At 26.7% G+C, this 16998-nt stretch overlaps 2 protein-coding genes across 2 annotated transcripts; both read left to right on the top strand.

The window, feature by feature from the left end:
* Window positions 1–3919: 3919 nt before the first annotated feature.
* LOC145842776 (glycosylated lysosomal membrane protein-like) lies at window positions 3920–6779 on the top strand. The gene has a single exon (XM_082950260.1). The coding sequence runs from the start codon at window positions 3979–3981 to the stop codon at window positions 5197–5199; it is 1221 nt and encodes a 406-aa protein (XP_082806386.1). The 5' UTR covers window positions 3920–3978; the 3' UTR covers window positions 5200–6779.
* A 5-nt stretch (window positions 6780–6784) lies between these two features.
* On the top strand, window positions 6785–16700 carry LOC145842775 (phosphorylase b kinase gamma catalytic chain, liver/testis isoform-like). Its single transcript, XM_082950259.1, has 9 exons — window positions 6785–6860; window positions 8778–9005; window positions 9495–9649; window positions 10338–10536; window positions 13391–13623; window positions 14021–14162; window positions 14490–14603; window positions 14808–14884; window positions 15806–16700. The coding sequence occupies exons 2-9, from the start codon at window positions 8794–8796 to the stop codon at window positions 15976–15978; spliced, it is 1305 nt and encodes a 434-aa protein (XP_082806385.1). The 5' UTR covers window positions 6785–6860; window positions 8778–8793; the 3' UTR covers window positions 15979–16700.
* Window positions 16701–16998: the final 298 nt, after the last annotated feature.

Raw genomic sequence — 16998 nt, forward strand, 5'->3', positions numbered from 1 at the left:
CTCTCACCAGTTTTTTCAAAACGCATTTTCAAAATTTCCTGCTCATGTAGGATTTTAACTCTTTCTAGGCTGCTGTTCGAACGTTTTCTTCTGTCTGCTTGATCTGCTAACACCCTATTTGACCAATGCAAGCAAATGTGCATCAGACAGATTATGATGTAATAGTAACCATCTTCTTGCAATACTGAGCTTTATTGTTTTAGTAAAATGTCGACTAGGTAGTTAAAAGGTAAATTTAAAATCAAGTGCTAAAAGTTTTGTAATTAGCACTATACAAAATATAAAATGAGTAGTTGAAACTTAATCTTTCGTTTAAATACTTTTTTACAAAAATTAGCGTTGGACATTAAGTAAAAGCTTTAATTAAGTTTTATGCTATAACGTTTATTCCATGTAATAAAAAATTTAATTAAACTTCAGGTATAGTGTAATCAGCTTTTAAAAAACATAAAAGCAAAACTAGCCTAATATCTTTAAATATTTAAAATTTTATTTATAAAATAGTTTTAGCAAGCTACTAAAACGCATCAGTGCTGATACTCGAGGAGTTTTCAGGTCAGACCAGAGTTGGTAAAAAGCGCGGAAAAGAAAATCCGGGAAGTATAATTCAAAATTACTACAAAGGTCAAGCTTGCAGAACATTATGAAACGACGACGTTCAAAGATTTTACAATGATTAAACTGCAGACTAGCCCATCCCCAGAACACTGTTAAACAAGCAAAGCCTACGCTGGCTGGGGTGGTAAAGTCTTAATTGGTCCTCGCTGGTGAAGTTTTATTGCCATCCATTTTTGTGCAAACGAAGAATACATCATAGGTGGAAAAAGTATCGTTTTTCTTTTCCTGCACCTTAGAAAACGCTGTCTAATAAACACTTAAGTAGCAATATATAACTACAAAAAAAATAACAATTAGGACCTTACCGTACGTATATTCTAAAACTTTTTTTTATTTGAAAATTTATTTTTATTATATCTATAGTTTTTGTTATGATACGAAGCAGTCCGTTTTACAAATGTTTTAGGTCAACTATTAGTTGAGAAAACATTTTACTTCCCTACTACAAGCGTTGTTTTGTATTTGGGGATATTTTTACAATGTCTAGTAAAACAACAAGTTCTAAATAAGTGAATGAAATAATTATGTTGCTACAATAAACAGTCTTGTGATAATTATACTATGGCAAAATTTATTTCTAATTAATTTGTCTATAACAAGTATAAAACAAGAAACATGTAAACATTTTGTTTATTCGCCGGCTATAGTGACCTCAACGTCTACGCCTGGCTTGATCTGCTTGACAATTTTGGATGATGATCCAAGGTGATGAGCCTTTACTATATATAATAAAAATTATTATTATTAATACATGTATCTTCATCTATGAATGGATTCCTTTGTTAGATATTATCAACTACACACTTAAAAAAGCTTTACTATATCTTTTCAATGTTGTTATACGATTTAACACAGTTTTTTAACTTAAAATTAATTAAACTAAAAATAGACCCTAAAATGTCTTATTTTAAAAACCTGAAAAAATTTGCCAAAACATTTGGCAACCATGAGTGTAGTTGAATTTATAAAAAAATATTTATTTTATAACTTAGATAAATTGTTGCATGGTTTGCCAATTTTATTTTTTTCATTGCATAATTACAGTTTGAAAATCTGTCCATGGTGAGACTTAGTAATTGTCTGAATTTTTAAAAGTATATTTTTCAATACATGAATCTTTATCTTGAATTGATTCTTTTATTAAGTTTGTTTCAACCACATATTTAATGTTTTTGAAAAACCCCAATAAAAGTTTGTCTTAGATTTAAATTACAAAATCATTATGCTTTACTATTTTACTGTTACTACAATTTTAAAATTAATGTGCATAAAGAGACCTTTATTTCTATAACCAAATATGTTTGTGTTATCTATGTAATCAAAAAATATTTTAAAAAAAAGTTTTTTTAGATTTCTCACAGAAAAGAAACATGACTTTATAAAGTAAAAGCAATAATATTCATGTTTTTAGTATAAAATTAAAATTTCATTAATATATTAATCTTTCATTTGCAAAATTCATATTAGAGAAAATAGTCTCCTTATTTTATATAAAAAGTCTTTAAGTTTAGTTCAATATAAACCAGGGTTTCAAAAAGGAGTACAATATCATAAATTTAAAGATATTTTATTAATTTAGGGTAGTTAATAAGTATAGGGGAATTTAGAAACTTTTGGATTTCTAAGCTTGCTGTTTTACTTTTTTTAGCTTGCTTTTCATTATTTTATCCTAAGGTTTATATTTAAACCAGGGTTTCTAAAGTGAGCAATAAATAGTAAAGGGGTGAAAAATAAGTAGATTATAACTCATAAAGGAGAAAAAATTAAATAGATACTTTTAGCAAATAAACAAAGCATTTTTATTTTTGATTTATGAAAATAATTTTAAGAAACCGTGTAATGTAAACAAGTTCAAATAACTTACCGTTATGTCATATCAAGTTCCTACTACCAATGTAGAATGATGTTCAATCATAAAAACGTTTATAATGTACAATACATAATAAAGATATTTGATAAACCCCAGCAGTGAACATAAAAAAAATCTTTAAATTCCATGCATTATTAACATATAATACAGTATTTAAACTTGTACAAAAGGAATTTAGTTAAAGCCTACCAATCAATAAAATAGTTTTAGAAATCTAAGTTCATTCTGTTTAAAGCAATAAATTGTACAATATTTTAACTGCTATCATTGTTAAATATTATGTATTTTTTTTGTACAAGTGTTTGATGTTGAAAGTTTTGTCTTTTACTAAGTTTTTTCTTGAACTTTCTAAAAAGTTTCTCAAGCAACAAAAGCATTAAAGTAATATTTTTTGAAAATCAGTTCTGGTATGAGTAAGTTTTAGATTATTTGTTTCTGTTTGTTTTCCAATGTAATAGTTTATCTAAACTTTTAATTTGTTATCACATAGAGGCTAGAATAAAAACAAGGTTAAATGTTTATGGATAAGAGTTAGTAAACATTTTTGTAACTGAGTAAAAAATTCAGGGTTGCAACACTTTCAGGTTAATTTGAATATTTTTTAACTTAAGTATCTTAGGCTACTTGGAACTTTTTTTTCTAAAACTAATTTTGAATATTTTCCTTTGTACTTTTTTTTTTACTTATAAGCTTTGGCCAACTTAGGATAGGTTGTTGTAACTCAGACTGGCCTTGTTGCAATTGTTTTACTTTTTGAGTGGCAACCCAGACAAGCACTTAGATAGTATTTTTTTGCTTATCCAGTTCTCACTAATTCAATTCCTTGCTCATCTAGCCAGTTTCAGTCATAAATTAGACTAAATTAGTTAAGCTAGAAATAATTTTTTAACTTCAAAACTTAAAAAAGGTATAAACAATTTTTTACTATCTGTTTTGTATTTGTTAAATTGATTTCAAGCTTTATCATAAATTGTTTTCTTTGATTTTCTGTCTGTTTTACTTGTTTGTTTTGTTAAAATAAATTATGGTAACAAAATAGTGTACGTTTTATTATATGCATTGCATAATATAAAGTAAGTACATTAAAAAAAAAAAGAATGTTTAATCTTTATCATTTCATAATTACAAAAAAAGCTTGCCCAACATGGCTGGATTAGCAAGGATTCACTTTATTACTAAAATTGTTTTATTTAAACATAGAATTTTTGAAAGTTTTGATATTGTCTTAGAGTTGTTCTTTTAATAAAAGAATATTAACTAAGTATTTTTATTAAAGAAGAAAACTGACTGTATAAACAAAATTTTCATTCAACGTATTTCAGTGTAAATTTTTAAAGACTAAAAACAAGGCTATAAAAAAGTATTCATTTAAAATTTCAATTAAAAAAAATTGAGTAAATTAACAAATTCTTTATATTTTTCAGATATATGTATAAATATTATAGCTTTAAAAGAATTTGAGACAACATTATCAATTCACCCAACAAAAAATGTGGTTTATTGTATTCTTCATCTTGGCAGTTGAGTCAACAAAAATCCACTTTGAAACCAATCCTGGCTGCACAGGGAACAAATGCAAAAACTCCAAATACAACATCGTCTACGGAAAGTTCCTTTCTCACCATCACTCCCTGCACTACGTCTGGTCGCTCAACCGTGAAGTTGACTACCCTACACTAGTGCTGATCAAAAGCCAGGATGTTGACTCTACTTTACTGGTCGATTGGGACAGGTTTTTGAACAGTGGTGCTCAAAGCCATGACCTCTTAGGCTCTGTGAGTCTCAGTGGTAGTGACCAGGATTACAGTTATGCTGTGGTACTGTTGAAAGGGGTTTCATTGTACAAACAGCAGCAAGATGAAACAGCAGCCTCCAAGGACAATTTGATAAAGTCTTTCTCCTTCAACCAACTTCAGTTAAACCTCACTCTGAGCAAGGAGAAAGACAAAGTTTTATTAAAGTTTGCAGACTCAAGTGTGTTAAGCAGACCTACCATCCAAATCAACTTTGAGCCACACTTGAAAATTGAAAGAAACGAAAAACCCCCACTGATGCTCTTCAGCAACACCTCCTCAGAACTCCAGTTCACCTTCACCAATATGCTCAGTGACAAAGCGAGCATGACGCTCGAGTATGACATCATATACAACCTCAAGTACGTGCCCCACACCAACAACGTGAACAACAGCGTCCTTTTCCTCCAAACAACTTCAGTCAACGACAACATCCTGCCCTCACTTTTGAGGACAGAAGAAGTGACCTGGTTTGATTTCACCCCCGCATACAAACTTGAGAGCACGAGCTTCTTCAGGTGGAGGACTCACGCCTACACTTGCAAGAACGCTACAGAGGACACAGACTGTGTTGTGGGGGCAAGTTCAAACAGCATTGGGTTTGACACATTGGCAGACAAGTCAAGGAACAGATTACTGATGGCAATGTTCAGCAACAAGCTGATATCAAAGTCGATAAAGCTGCAGTTTGGAGGCCAGGAACCACTGGACCTGAAGTATTTGAAATTTTCTTCTGTTGTGGGTTTTGGCAGCGCCCCTGTTGATGGGTATTCAGTTGTTGCCTTTTCTGTTTTTGTGGGACTTCTGTTTCTGCCCTTCATAGTATTATTATCATGTTTTATTTTCATCAGCGTGTCCAAGTCCAAGCACATGATCATTGCCAGCACAAGCGGGTTTGAGCCTCTTACGGATGAATAGTAATTTTCAGGTGATGCTTTTTCTGACTATTTTCATTTTTTTTAATTACTGACATCTTTTAGCATTCTGTATTGTGGTATATAAATTTTTAATTTGTGATTTTACAATTGTTTTTCTTGAGGAAGCAGGGTTGTTTTTGGATTAAGTTAAGAATAGAACTCACTTCTGTTTTCTCTAAACATCATGTATGAGTTTCATCAAATTTTAATCATGTACTTTTTAAATGTGTCTGAGTACTTTTCTGTTTTGTTTTTCTAATTGACATTAAGACTGTATTTTTGAAGTTGTCTGAATTATCATTCTACATAAAAACAATCATTTTCGTATAATTTTTGTGATCGTGTGACACCAATTTTATGACTTATCAAGTGCTATTGTAAGATTTTTACTACTTTAAAGAATTCCAGTTTCTAAACTACTTCATGAGATTTTTTGACTCAGTACAAAATTGTTTTTTATTTGTTTTATACTACTAAAAGTTTAGCTAATACTTTATTTTGTTAAAAAATTCCAAAATGCTGTATAACTTATTTTAGTTATTGAAAATAGAATAAAAGTTTAAAATATAAAATACTTTGGTGCTTTTACTTCAACTTTTCTTGCATTGAATATTTTAAATATAAAGTTTTTGTTTAAGATCTAATGTTGAATATTTAAGTTTATAATCACTTTAATGTGTATACATATGTTATCATAGTGCTCAAAATTTTTTTGCTTTAATTGTTGGTGTAAATGTAGAAAGTTTCAGGTATTACTACATTCAATATACTATTGATTTAATATTTTTGTAATAGTGTAATAAAAAGTGATAAAGAACTACAGTTATAAATTTTATATATAAAAAAACAAACCTAGAGCTTTAGTTTTATAAAGCATTACTTTACTTGTTTTTTGTTGTGAAATTTATATTTTTTTAATTTAAACTTTTCTAAAGTTTCTATACTAAGCAGTCTTTAGCAGCAAAATGATTTCAAAAGTACTTTGAATAAGTATTTAGGGTTGCCATTTTACCTGGAAACCTGGAAAAACCTGAAATTTGACAATTTAGGCAAAAATAACCTGGAAAAACCTGGAATTTGAGATTTTTTGATAAAAACCTGGAAAAACCTGGAATTTTGATTAAAAAACCTGAAAAAACCTGGAATTTTTAATAATTTTAACATTTTCAGTAGTAAAATTCCGATTTGACACAAAAAATCTATCATATAAATAAGAATTTTTTGTTAAAGAACACATTAAAGTAAATTTACAGTATCTTTTCAATGTTTTTATACTATTTAATACAGTTTCTTATACAAAAATTAACTTAAAACTAAAAATAGACTCAAAAATTGAAAAACCTGGAAGAAGTTTGGAAAACCTGGAAAAAATTTTGAAAAAACGAGTGGCAACCCTGAGTATTACTACTTTAGTACTTATACTTAAAATTTTTTTATTTTTGTTTTTAAAATTTCTATACTCCAACCAGTTGCTGTATTCATTAGTATACTATTAAAAAAAACATAAAAACACAATTTACTGAAAAAACAATATTTTTTAATCTTGCCTATGTTGGTGTGTGTATATTATGGTTTTTTATGTACAGATTTTATAACAATATTTTATGCAATATGAGTACACCCAAAATATTTATGTGAATTTCGTTTAAAGATTATAGAAAGGTTAGTTTTATTTAAAATTTATTTTTTGACTATCTATGTTAGTGATTTTGTTGTTTGATTAACATACTTTTAATCTAATGTTTAATTTATATTGTGTTACATCTAATCTAACTGTTTTATAATACATGGTACAAATGTATTTATTTACGTTTAACAATTTCTCTTTAATTACTATTTAAACTTTATGTAAAATTTATATATAACATTTAATGTATGACTCATTTGAGTCAAGTTAGTATTAATTTATCTGAGTAGCTTATTTTGTATTGTAAGTAATTAGGTAGTAACATTTTTCTTAAAAGAAACATATAGGAGTAATATTTTTAATATTGGTTAAGCTTTATGTTTCAATAAGGTTATGGCTTAAACTAATGTATTGATGTCAATAAAATTTAAAATAATTAGTTTTAAAAAGTGCTTGTAAGTACTACTAAAGTGTAATTTCTCTATTGAAATACAAACAATCAAATATTTGCTCATAAGATTTCATAACTATCACAAGACAACCATCACCGTTTGTTTATTCGAACTCCTGCAGCATTTTATAACTGTTTTCATAAATTTGTTTGTTTTTGTTTTCAGATAAAATATTCATTATACTTTTTGAGTTTAACTTCACAAACATAAATTGAAAATATTTCAACAGTATTGGTTATCAACTATCGTTGTACGTTTATTTAAACCTCTGTAGCGTTTTAGTAATTACTTAGTTTTATTACATATTAACTAGTAAACTTGATTTAGACCTAGTTAAGTAACATTAACGTTGAAATAAATAAAGTTCTATTTGCTTAACTTATTTACACAACCCAATCTAACAGCCATTGCAGTTCGCAATATTTTGTTTTGTTTGCAAATAAGAGGTTTTGTTTCACATTCTGGGTAAATTACTCAAACATAAACAAAGTTTTGTGATATTGCATTGGTTATCAAAGTAGGGTAAACACAGCAAGTAAATAAAACATTGTTTTTGCTTGAATAAACATGATTTTTAACCAGCTGATTAATTTTAAAAAATAAGTTGCATGTTGTAAAACAAGTCATCAGCTGGTGTTTGAGCTTTTTTATTTTAAACTAGTTTTACTAGGAAACCCACACAAAATTGAAATAAATGCAAAGCTACTGTAATTAGATTAAACTTTTTAACATACCATAGTAACAAATGGCATCATTATACTTTTTTATGAGACAAAATTACATTGTAAAAAGGACAGATATTTTTTTTTTTTTTTTTTCAAAAATGTACAGTTTTATAACTACTTAATTTTGTTCATTTTATATATAACTAAAATCAATAAGTATATGTTTAAGCAAAATCTTGCATTATATTGTGTTGTTTCATAAAACAAAAATTTCATAGTTTTACTAAAATATATCTAATAAATTTACTATGAAAAAGTAGTTTTGGAATTTTTGCAATATATTTTGACAAAAAAATCATAAGTACCTTTGATTAGCCAATAAGTTCTTAAAAGACTTCTTTTCTTTTTTAAGCTAATTTCACAAGTATTTAAACTCAAAGGGTTAGTAAAAAAAAGTTACAACTAACTTAGGTTATCTCAACTTAATTCTAACATAATTAAGAAGATTTAAATATTTAATAAAATTAAGTTATGTATTGTTCTTTGGCAAAAAAATGATAAATTCCTTACGATTTTAATAAACTACTAAACGCGATTTTCTTGTTAACCAAGTATAAGACATAAAAACGTTTTGTAACAACTTATGACTTGCCATACTTGAATACATTTTGCTAAACTTATCAACTAACAAACTATCAATTAAGGCCATAGGGGTAAGCTTTCAGTTTTATGGTAAAAGTTAAGGCTATTTTTGAAAAAAAACTGGACACCCTATGGCCTTAACCATTTTGTAAAACATCAATCTATATTTTTTTATAAATCCAAACAATCACAGGTTGTTCTAATCAAGGATGGCAGACACGGCTCAAGAAAACAACAACAACGCATGCTCAAGCACCATACCTCAATGTGACACACCTTGCAGTAAAAGTGACACGCTCAAAGACATCACCAACTCTACAAGCACCAACAACAGTGACACTTCAAACCAGGCATCCAAGTTTCACTCCTTGTATGACACTAAGGAGGAAATTGGGAGGGGAATGTCGTCAGTTGTGAGGAGGTGTGTACACAAGAGTTTGTTTTTCTTTTATTAAAGTAATTTAACAAATTTAGAACAATTTTAAAAATATCACTATCATTGTGATTTTTTTTATCTATAGATAAAGCAGTTTCTTAATGTAACTTAAATATTTTAAAGTGAGCATATCAATGTATCAAGTATTTATGAGATAAAATGAGCTTTTTTTAATACTTTTAGTCACTTAAATAGATTTATGCAAATTATATCTTTTATTTGCGACCGGTTTCGGTGGCAAAAAATTGCGACCTTTTCAAGCAAAAATAAAATATTAAACTGCATATAACAATGTTAGTTATTTATAAATCTATTTAAATTAGCTCTTTACATCCCAGTAAATTGAGCATTCTTTTTTAGTAATGCAAATAACTATATACTTTAATCACCAATTAGTTGTATTTATGAATATCATTAATAAACTTGACTTTTTCTCATTAATTAAAACAGCATTTATGAACATATTATTCACAGGTGCGTCCACAGGAGTACAGGGAAAGAGTACGCCGTGAAGATCATCGATCTGTGCAAAGAGGATGAGGACTCTCATCTAGAACATCCCCATCACAAGGACACTGATCTGAGGAGTGTCACCAGGAACGAAATCAGGATACTTCAGGAACTTAAAGGTAAATATTTCTTACTTGACTTGAGATTGATTTTTAATGTTTTTTTGTAGATAATTAGGAAGGTTTTTTTTTAGCATTTCAATTTTTTTTTTTTACTTTATTTAAATCAGATTTATTCAGAAATCTTAAGGTTGGTTTTTTTTTTTTTTTTAACTTTTAAAATGTGTTTTAAATGTTTTAACACACTTTTTGATATTTTTTTTAAAGAATGTTTTTTTATTTCCTTGACTTTTTAAAGTTGTTAAATAAAAACTATATTTTTTGAATCAAACTTTAACATTGCTAGCTGTAGCATAATACTTTGTTTAATATTAATTAGTGATTATAATTGTTTAAAAGTTTTACATTTGTTAACTATCTTGTTAGTAAAAATAATAAGCTATTTCTATTTTTTGTATGAATGGTATAACTACAAATTTTAGATTAATACTATCAGCAAACATGCTCCTTTATCAAAATATCTTAGCTTCAATCATTACTTCTAATAGGAATTACTTAAAGCTTGATCTTCAGCACAAGTGTATTAAGAATTTACAAAAAACAATGACTCTATTACAACAGTACATGCCAACATAATAGAGTTTTTTACTTTTACTACAGTTTTGTTACACTTTTTGTTACACTTTTTTATTTACAATAATTTTGTACTACTAAGTTCAAAATAGAATGTAAATATTTATCACTACAGGCCATGCCAACATAATAGAGCTGATTGAAACGTTCGAAATAAGCTCCTCAATATTCCTGGTATTCGAACTACTGCAGAAGGGTGAGTTGTTCGACTACCTGACAGAAGTGGTAAAGTGTGGGGAAAGACAGACCAGAAAGTTCATGAGGTCCATATTGCAGGGGCTGAAGTTCATACATGAGAAGAACATTGTTCATAGGTTTGTATTTATACGATTTTAGTTTGTATGTTATGTTTATAGTATATATGATGCTAAAACAAACTAATTTAAACAAGTTTTGATATATGCATCTCACATTAAAAAAGTTTCATGGACTTTAATAGTTTTATATTATGAGTTCCATATTGCAGAGCAGAAGTATATACATATATTGTTCATCAGTTGGTTGTTATGAAAATCTTTTTTTTTTTGTTTAATATATATTGAATTTTTATAAAAATTTGGAGAACAAAGTATCAACAAAAAAACCTTAAGAAGTAGATAAATATTTTTTTTAATGTTGTGCGTAGGTTACAATTTGTAATAACAAACACAATAATATGTTTACACTTAATGAGCTAGTTTGAATAGCTTTTAGTATATACATTTAATATTAAGTTTATTTTTACCAATTCTTTGTTATTTTAATTTGTAACTCAGTATTACCAAGTATATAGGTTCTAATAATATCGTTCATAGTTAAAGTATTTTATCTTTAACTTTACCAAAGTCAATTTAATTAGCCACTGGCAATTGGGGTAAAAGTATAAATTTAATCTATGTTTTTTTTGAAGTCAATATTGCAAGGGTTAAAAAATATACATTAATTAAAAAATATACATAAAAATATACAAATATATACATAAATAATATATGTTAGGCTAAAATCACTGTTTTTATTTTTGCACATATTTTTTCAAAAATATACGAGGAGCTTTTTAAGTTTGAAATGGTGAGATATTTTTATGGACCAATTTTTTTTGAGGGCATAGGGGTATATCCCTTTTTTTTACAAGTTGATCTCATCTAAGATTTTTAACTTAGCTAACAATTGAATTTTACAGTTTCTTAAAATTAAATTTAGGTTTTGGAATATGAGGATAGAAAGTTGTAGATTTGAATATATTTTTTATAGAAGGGCAAAGTTGAAAGCCAAAAAAATATGTTAAATATAATGGCTTGTGTAACAGCTTCATTTTTAAAGTTCGTATTAAAATTATATTTTTCCTTTTTGCTTTAATAAAGTACTACTGTGCTTGTAAAACTTAAAATATCAATGTGTAAATTTTGATTATATTTTTCAACTTGTACTACAAATGACTCAAGTTGTAAAACATTTTTATAATGTTTGTATTACACAATTTAGAATAATGTGCTACAGTATAATTCATTTATAGTACAAGTTTTAGTATATACATGGTGTTTTTATTAATATATATTTAAACACAGTAGTATTTTATTAAAGCAAATAAAACTAAGTTTTTAAAATTAACCTTGGCTACACAACGCTTAATTTTTTTCTAAAACAAAAACAAACTTTTAGATTTTTGAATTAACTTCTGTTTGAAAACCTGTTTAAAAAAATTTCTGATGTGCTAAAATTTTTGAATTTTCTTGTAAAAGTAGCAAAGTTACATTTGTTTTATGTTTAAAAACATTTTTATTAAATTAACAGTTCCTCAGGGATTATAAATTGAAAAATATGAATTTAATTAAACAGTAAAAGCTTTTTTCAATCGAATTTTAAGGCAGTTAAAAATGCATTAAAGATTTCAACTTGAAGCTGAACAAAGATTTTTTAGTAGAAAAAATTGATTTTGATAAATGTTTGAAAGTGAAATGTCTATCAAGCTTATTTAAACTACACATGAGATTAAAATTGTTTTGTGTAACTAATTCTATGCTTAGATTTCAAATTTTTCTGAATAATGTTAAATTTAATATAGAATTATGTAAAAAATAATATTTTCTAGTTAAATGCAAGACATAATTTTTACCTTTTAAAGCTAAGTTTTTAAGTAGGATAATCTATAAAATGAAGTTTTTATATCAAAAGAAAAATTAAATTAGATTTTAAAAGTTTAACTAACTTTTAAGCTATATGTCAAAAATTACTATTTTAAGCTAGAGTTACTTATATTGATTTTAGAAGTTATTTGTTATAGACTATAAACTTTTGTTTAAACTTTTTCCGATTAAAATTTTACTTGATATAAATCTAATATACATAAAGTTTTTTGGAGAAAAAGGTTTTAATTAGTCATAAAAATAAGTAATTGAATAAAAACAAGTAGTATCTAGCAATACTAAACAGTTTTAACTTATTTACTTTAGAAAAGTATGTTATGAAGTAAACAGAAGATTACTAAGAAAAAGTTTATAAGTTTGCTTTATAATTACAATAACACACTTTTAACTTATAGTATTTTTGAGTTACAATCAAAACCTTTATTTAGTATTTTTATTGTGCTAGTGAATTGTAATATTTTTTACTTAGAGATCTGAAAGAAGTGAAAATCTTGTTGGACCTAAACTAAAAATAATAAAAGTTAAAATTAACATAACTTTTAAATACTAGACCATTTTTACTTTTCAAAAAGTATATTACATTGTCATTTCAGACTCAGATGTGAACACCAATGTATAATAAGTTATGCTAAAATATTTTTTCATATAATAATTGTCTGAGATCCCAAACCTTTGAACATTTTGCTGGTTTCACGCCTGGTATAGATTTAAAAATTCTTTTTCAACCTTTATTTTTTATTTTTCTTATAAAATATGTTATCTTATCATTTGCATAGAGATATGTAAATAATAAGACATTAATACAAACAATTATATATAAATAAAATTATAATAAAACAATTCCTAAGATCTAAAACCTGAGAACATCATGCTACATTCTAAATTAAATTAAAAAATATATAATTTTAAAAAACCTATTTAAATCAAAGACTTATTTGAGTTATCAAAAACTGTATTCAATCTTTATTTGTTTTTTATATCTCAACTTTAATTTAACGAAATAAATAAAAATAGATAAATTTAAACAATATAAAAAATATTTCAGAGATTTGAAACCTGAGAACATCTTGCTGGATTCCAACCTGAACGTACACCTGTCAGATTTCGGTTTCAGCCACAAAATTGTCCCTGGCAACGAGTTGTTGACCGAGTTGCTAGGCACCCCGGTCTACATGGCCCCGGAGATGCTCAAGTGTTCCATGACCCAGGACCACCGTGGTTACGGGACGCAGATTGACTTGTGGGCCGCAGGGGTCATCATGTATTCCTTGTTAGCAGGTTGGTATTTACTGATACTTTTTACAATGTTCATAAAACTGCCCGACTTCAACGTTTCTTGTTTGTCTTATGTCAAAACATATTTATATTAAATATCTTCAAACTGTTAAAACAAACTAATAACTCTTCATTTAATATAAGTCCCTCTACACATCTTCATGTTACTAATATGCTTCTAAAGATGTTTTAATAAATTTTTTCACTTTAGCTCCTGCTATTATTAGTTCATACTACTTGTAGTTTCTCACAACATATGATTCTCATTTCAAGAACTTATAACAAAGATACGCACTCCAATACTATACGACGTCAAAAAAAATTCGTTTTCAATGTTTAAACATTTTAAAATGCACTTATTGACTGTAGGTTTTAATTAAACACGTGACTTTCATGTCAGGTAAACCCCCGTTCTGGCACCGCAGGCAGATAGTGATGCTGCGGAGGATTGTGGAGGGAAGGTACTCTTTGTTGGAGGAGGAATGGAGCGACAATTGCAAGGATCTGGTTAGCAAGTTACTGGTGGTTGATCCATGTGAGAGGTGAGTTATGTTTTGTAAAGACTATTTTCGAAATGTTATTTGATCTAAAAATAAACTAACATAAAGTTTTTATCAAAAAAAACTTAAGTATCAGTATACCGAACGCTTGTCTAAGAGTCCAAGTTCTATGAATAAAAATTGCAATTTATTTTATTTAAGAGTAGGATAAAGAGTGTACTTAATAATTGTTTGTTTCCGTATTTCATTCATGTAAACTATTTACCAACAGTTTATTCCAGACTAACAACCGAGCTAACTTTAAAAAAAAATTACCAATATTAAATCTTTTAAATATACATAAACTACATATCCCCAAATTTATTTCAGACTGACGGCCGAGCAAGCCCTATCTCACCCTTTCTTCGATGTGGAAGGTCACAATATAGAAGGTAGCAAGGTTACAAATGTCAGGAAGGGACTAAAAAGGTTCAGAATTGCTGGGTTGGTAAAAAATATGTTTATAAAATAATGTCAATATGTAAAAATGAATATCTTCAATAAATTAAAGATAAACTTGTAAAAAAAGAGTTTCAACTTTTTTTTTAAACAATAAGTTAATGAAAACTTTTACTGGTGTCGTAGTTTTAGTTGCTTAATCATTTCTAATAATTATGCTTGTAAATTAAGTGTGATTATTATTTTTAGTTTAGTCGTACTAGCAGTGAGAGTGATAGACAGAAAATATCAGAAAATGATGAAGTTACCTACATGTGTTGCTGCAGGTTATTAATTTTATACTTTTTATTTAAACATATTTTATTTATTATAAAAAAATGATGAAATCACCTACATACGTTGCTGCAGGTTAATAATTTTTACATTCTATTTAATTATAATAAACAATTTCAATATTTTATATTCAAATTAACTTTTTCTTGTTATAATAAAGTATTGAATCTGCAAACACATGTGACTTCAGGTAATTTTTATTTTTTATAAATAAGTTATACATGATTTTATAAAATGGTAAAAACATCATAAAAATCTTAATAATTTTTAGGTAAACTGAATAAATTATAAAAATTTAAAACAAGTTTTTTGTTGTGAGCATTTTTATACTGTTAAGCAAATGGGCTCTATAAATGCATCTAGGTTTATTCTACTATTTTTTTTTTGCATGGCAGTAATGTCTTAATATTAATAGAAAAATTTATTTAACCATTATTTCATACCACATAAACCATTATTAAGAATCACAAATGTTTTAACGAGCTGAATCAAATAAAATATTAGAATGTTTTACTGAAAGTTTAACTGAAACTTAAATTTCATTAAGGATTTAACTTTACTAAAAGTTTGAGTACTTTACAAACATTTAAAATTCTACCAAGTATTTTAACTAGACCAAAAATTATCAAAAAAAGTTAACTATAGTTTAAAATGTTTTTCACAGAAACTTTTTGTGTTACAACATTAAATTTTATTAATTACAAACTTTACTTTACAATACTTTACAAACATTTAAAATTCTACCAAGTATTTTAAATAGACTAAAAGTTATCAAAAAAAAAGTTAACTATAGTTTAAAATGTTTTTCACATAAACTTTTTGTGTTACAACATTAAATTTTTTTAAATTTTAAAATTTTATAAAAATAAAAATTAAAAATGTCCCTTAAAAATGAATTAGTTTACACAAACCAGGTGATCCTTACTCCATCAAGCGGATAAGAAAACAAATAGACAATTGCGCATTCAATATATACGGTCACTGGGTCAAGAAAGCAGGTGACCAGAACAGAGCTGTTCTGTTTGAAAATAATATTGAACACAATGAATCGCATGATAATGAAAATAGTGATGAAGAGGTGTTTTGATAGTTTTTAATTTATATACATATAGATACTTTTAATTTAAATCTAAAACAACATAAACTATGTTGATTTGCATAGTAATGAAGTAGTGGTAAAGCATTTTAAATAATTTGTGGCTTCCGTAATTTGTTTGTATATTTATAGTCACAAATCCTAAGTCCTGTGCTCCTAAATTCAATCTTAATTTCAACAATGCCTACTTTGTATGTGTTGACTGGTAGTAACGTAGTTCATGAAAAGTTAAAACTGTTTTTACGAAATCTATACGTAAATACTAATTGTAATAAAGACTTTACAAGATTTTATTGTCAAGTATGTAAAACCTTAAAAGCCTTTAAATCCAAATTTGTTTTAAAATATCAAAACTTAATCAAATTTATAAACCAATGATTGCAGTTTTTTAAGGTTTATAATTTTCTTTAAAACTTTAGTAGCCGTTTTTTTAAATTTTTGTATTGGTCTAAACATTTATTTCAAGCTAAAATCTCTCAATAAAAAATGTTATACTTTTTTATATTGCGAAACTTTTTATAGATATTTAGTCATTAGTTTGTATTATTATTTCCAAGAAGGTATTTCATAATAGTTTTGTATCTATTTATCATTTAAATCAAGATTTAAAGTGTTTTTAAGCTTTCATGTTATAAAATTTTGTAGCGTTTTTATTGGTTAGTTTTAGTGCCTCTTACTTTTGCTCTTGTTTTATTATTTCGTTACTTTTTAATGCTAGCTAAATGCAAATTTTCTTTTGTGTAAAACTTTTAAACTATATTAGTTTTTATAAGTAAATAAGTAATATTTTATTGCTTTGCCAAACATGTGTTAAACTATCTTAATCAAATTTAGTTTTATTGCTAGTAGATCTCAAAAGCATGTGTTACATTTCATTATTTAATTCAAACTTTGCAAATTTTTTTTATCACTGTCAGTATTAACAGTATATTTTGAATCTGTGAGTTTTGAATTCAAATTTACATTTTATAGTTTTAGCTTGTTTTTTTTTAAATACAACATTAAATTTTA

Source organism: Thalia democratica, chromosome 8 (genome assembly GCF_965202585.1).
Source record: "Thalia democratica chromosome 8, ktThaDemo2.hap1.1, whole genome shotgun sequence".
Classification (NCBI taxonomy): Eukaryota; Metazoa; Chordata; class Thaliacea; order Salpida; family Salpidae; genus Thalia; species Thalia democratica.

What these genes read in the sequence shown, in the direction of transcription:
- LOC145842776 (XM_082950260.1), top strand. Translation starts at nt 3,979, where the DNA reads ATGTGGTTTATTGTATTCTTCATCTTGGCAGTTGAGTCAACAAAAATC.
- LOC145842775 (XM_082950259.1), top strand. Translation starts at nt 8,794, where the DNA reads ATGGCAGACACGGCTCAAGAAAACAACAACAACGCATGCTCAAGCACC. An exon ending in CATGTATTCCTTGTTAGCAG is followed by an intron (nt 13,624 to 14,020) that starts GTTGGTATTTAC and finishes CTTTCATGTCAG; the next exon opens with GTAAACCCCCGTTCTGGCAC. An exon ending in GTGGTTGATCCATGTGAGAG is followed by an intron (nt 14,163 to 14,489) that starts GTGAGTTATGTT and finishes AATTTATTTCAG; the next exon opens with ACTGACGGCCGAGCAAGCCC.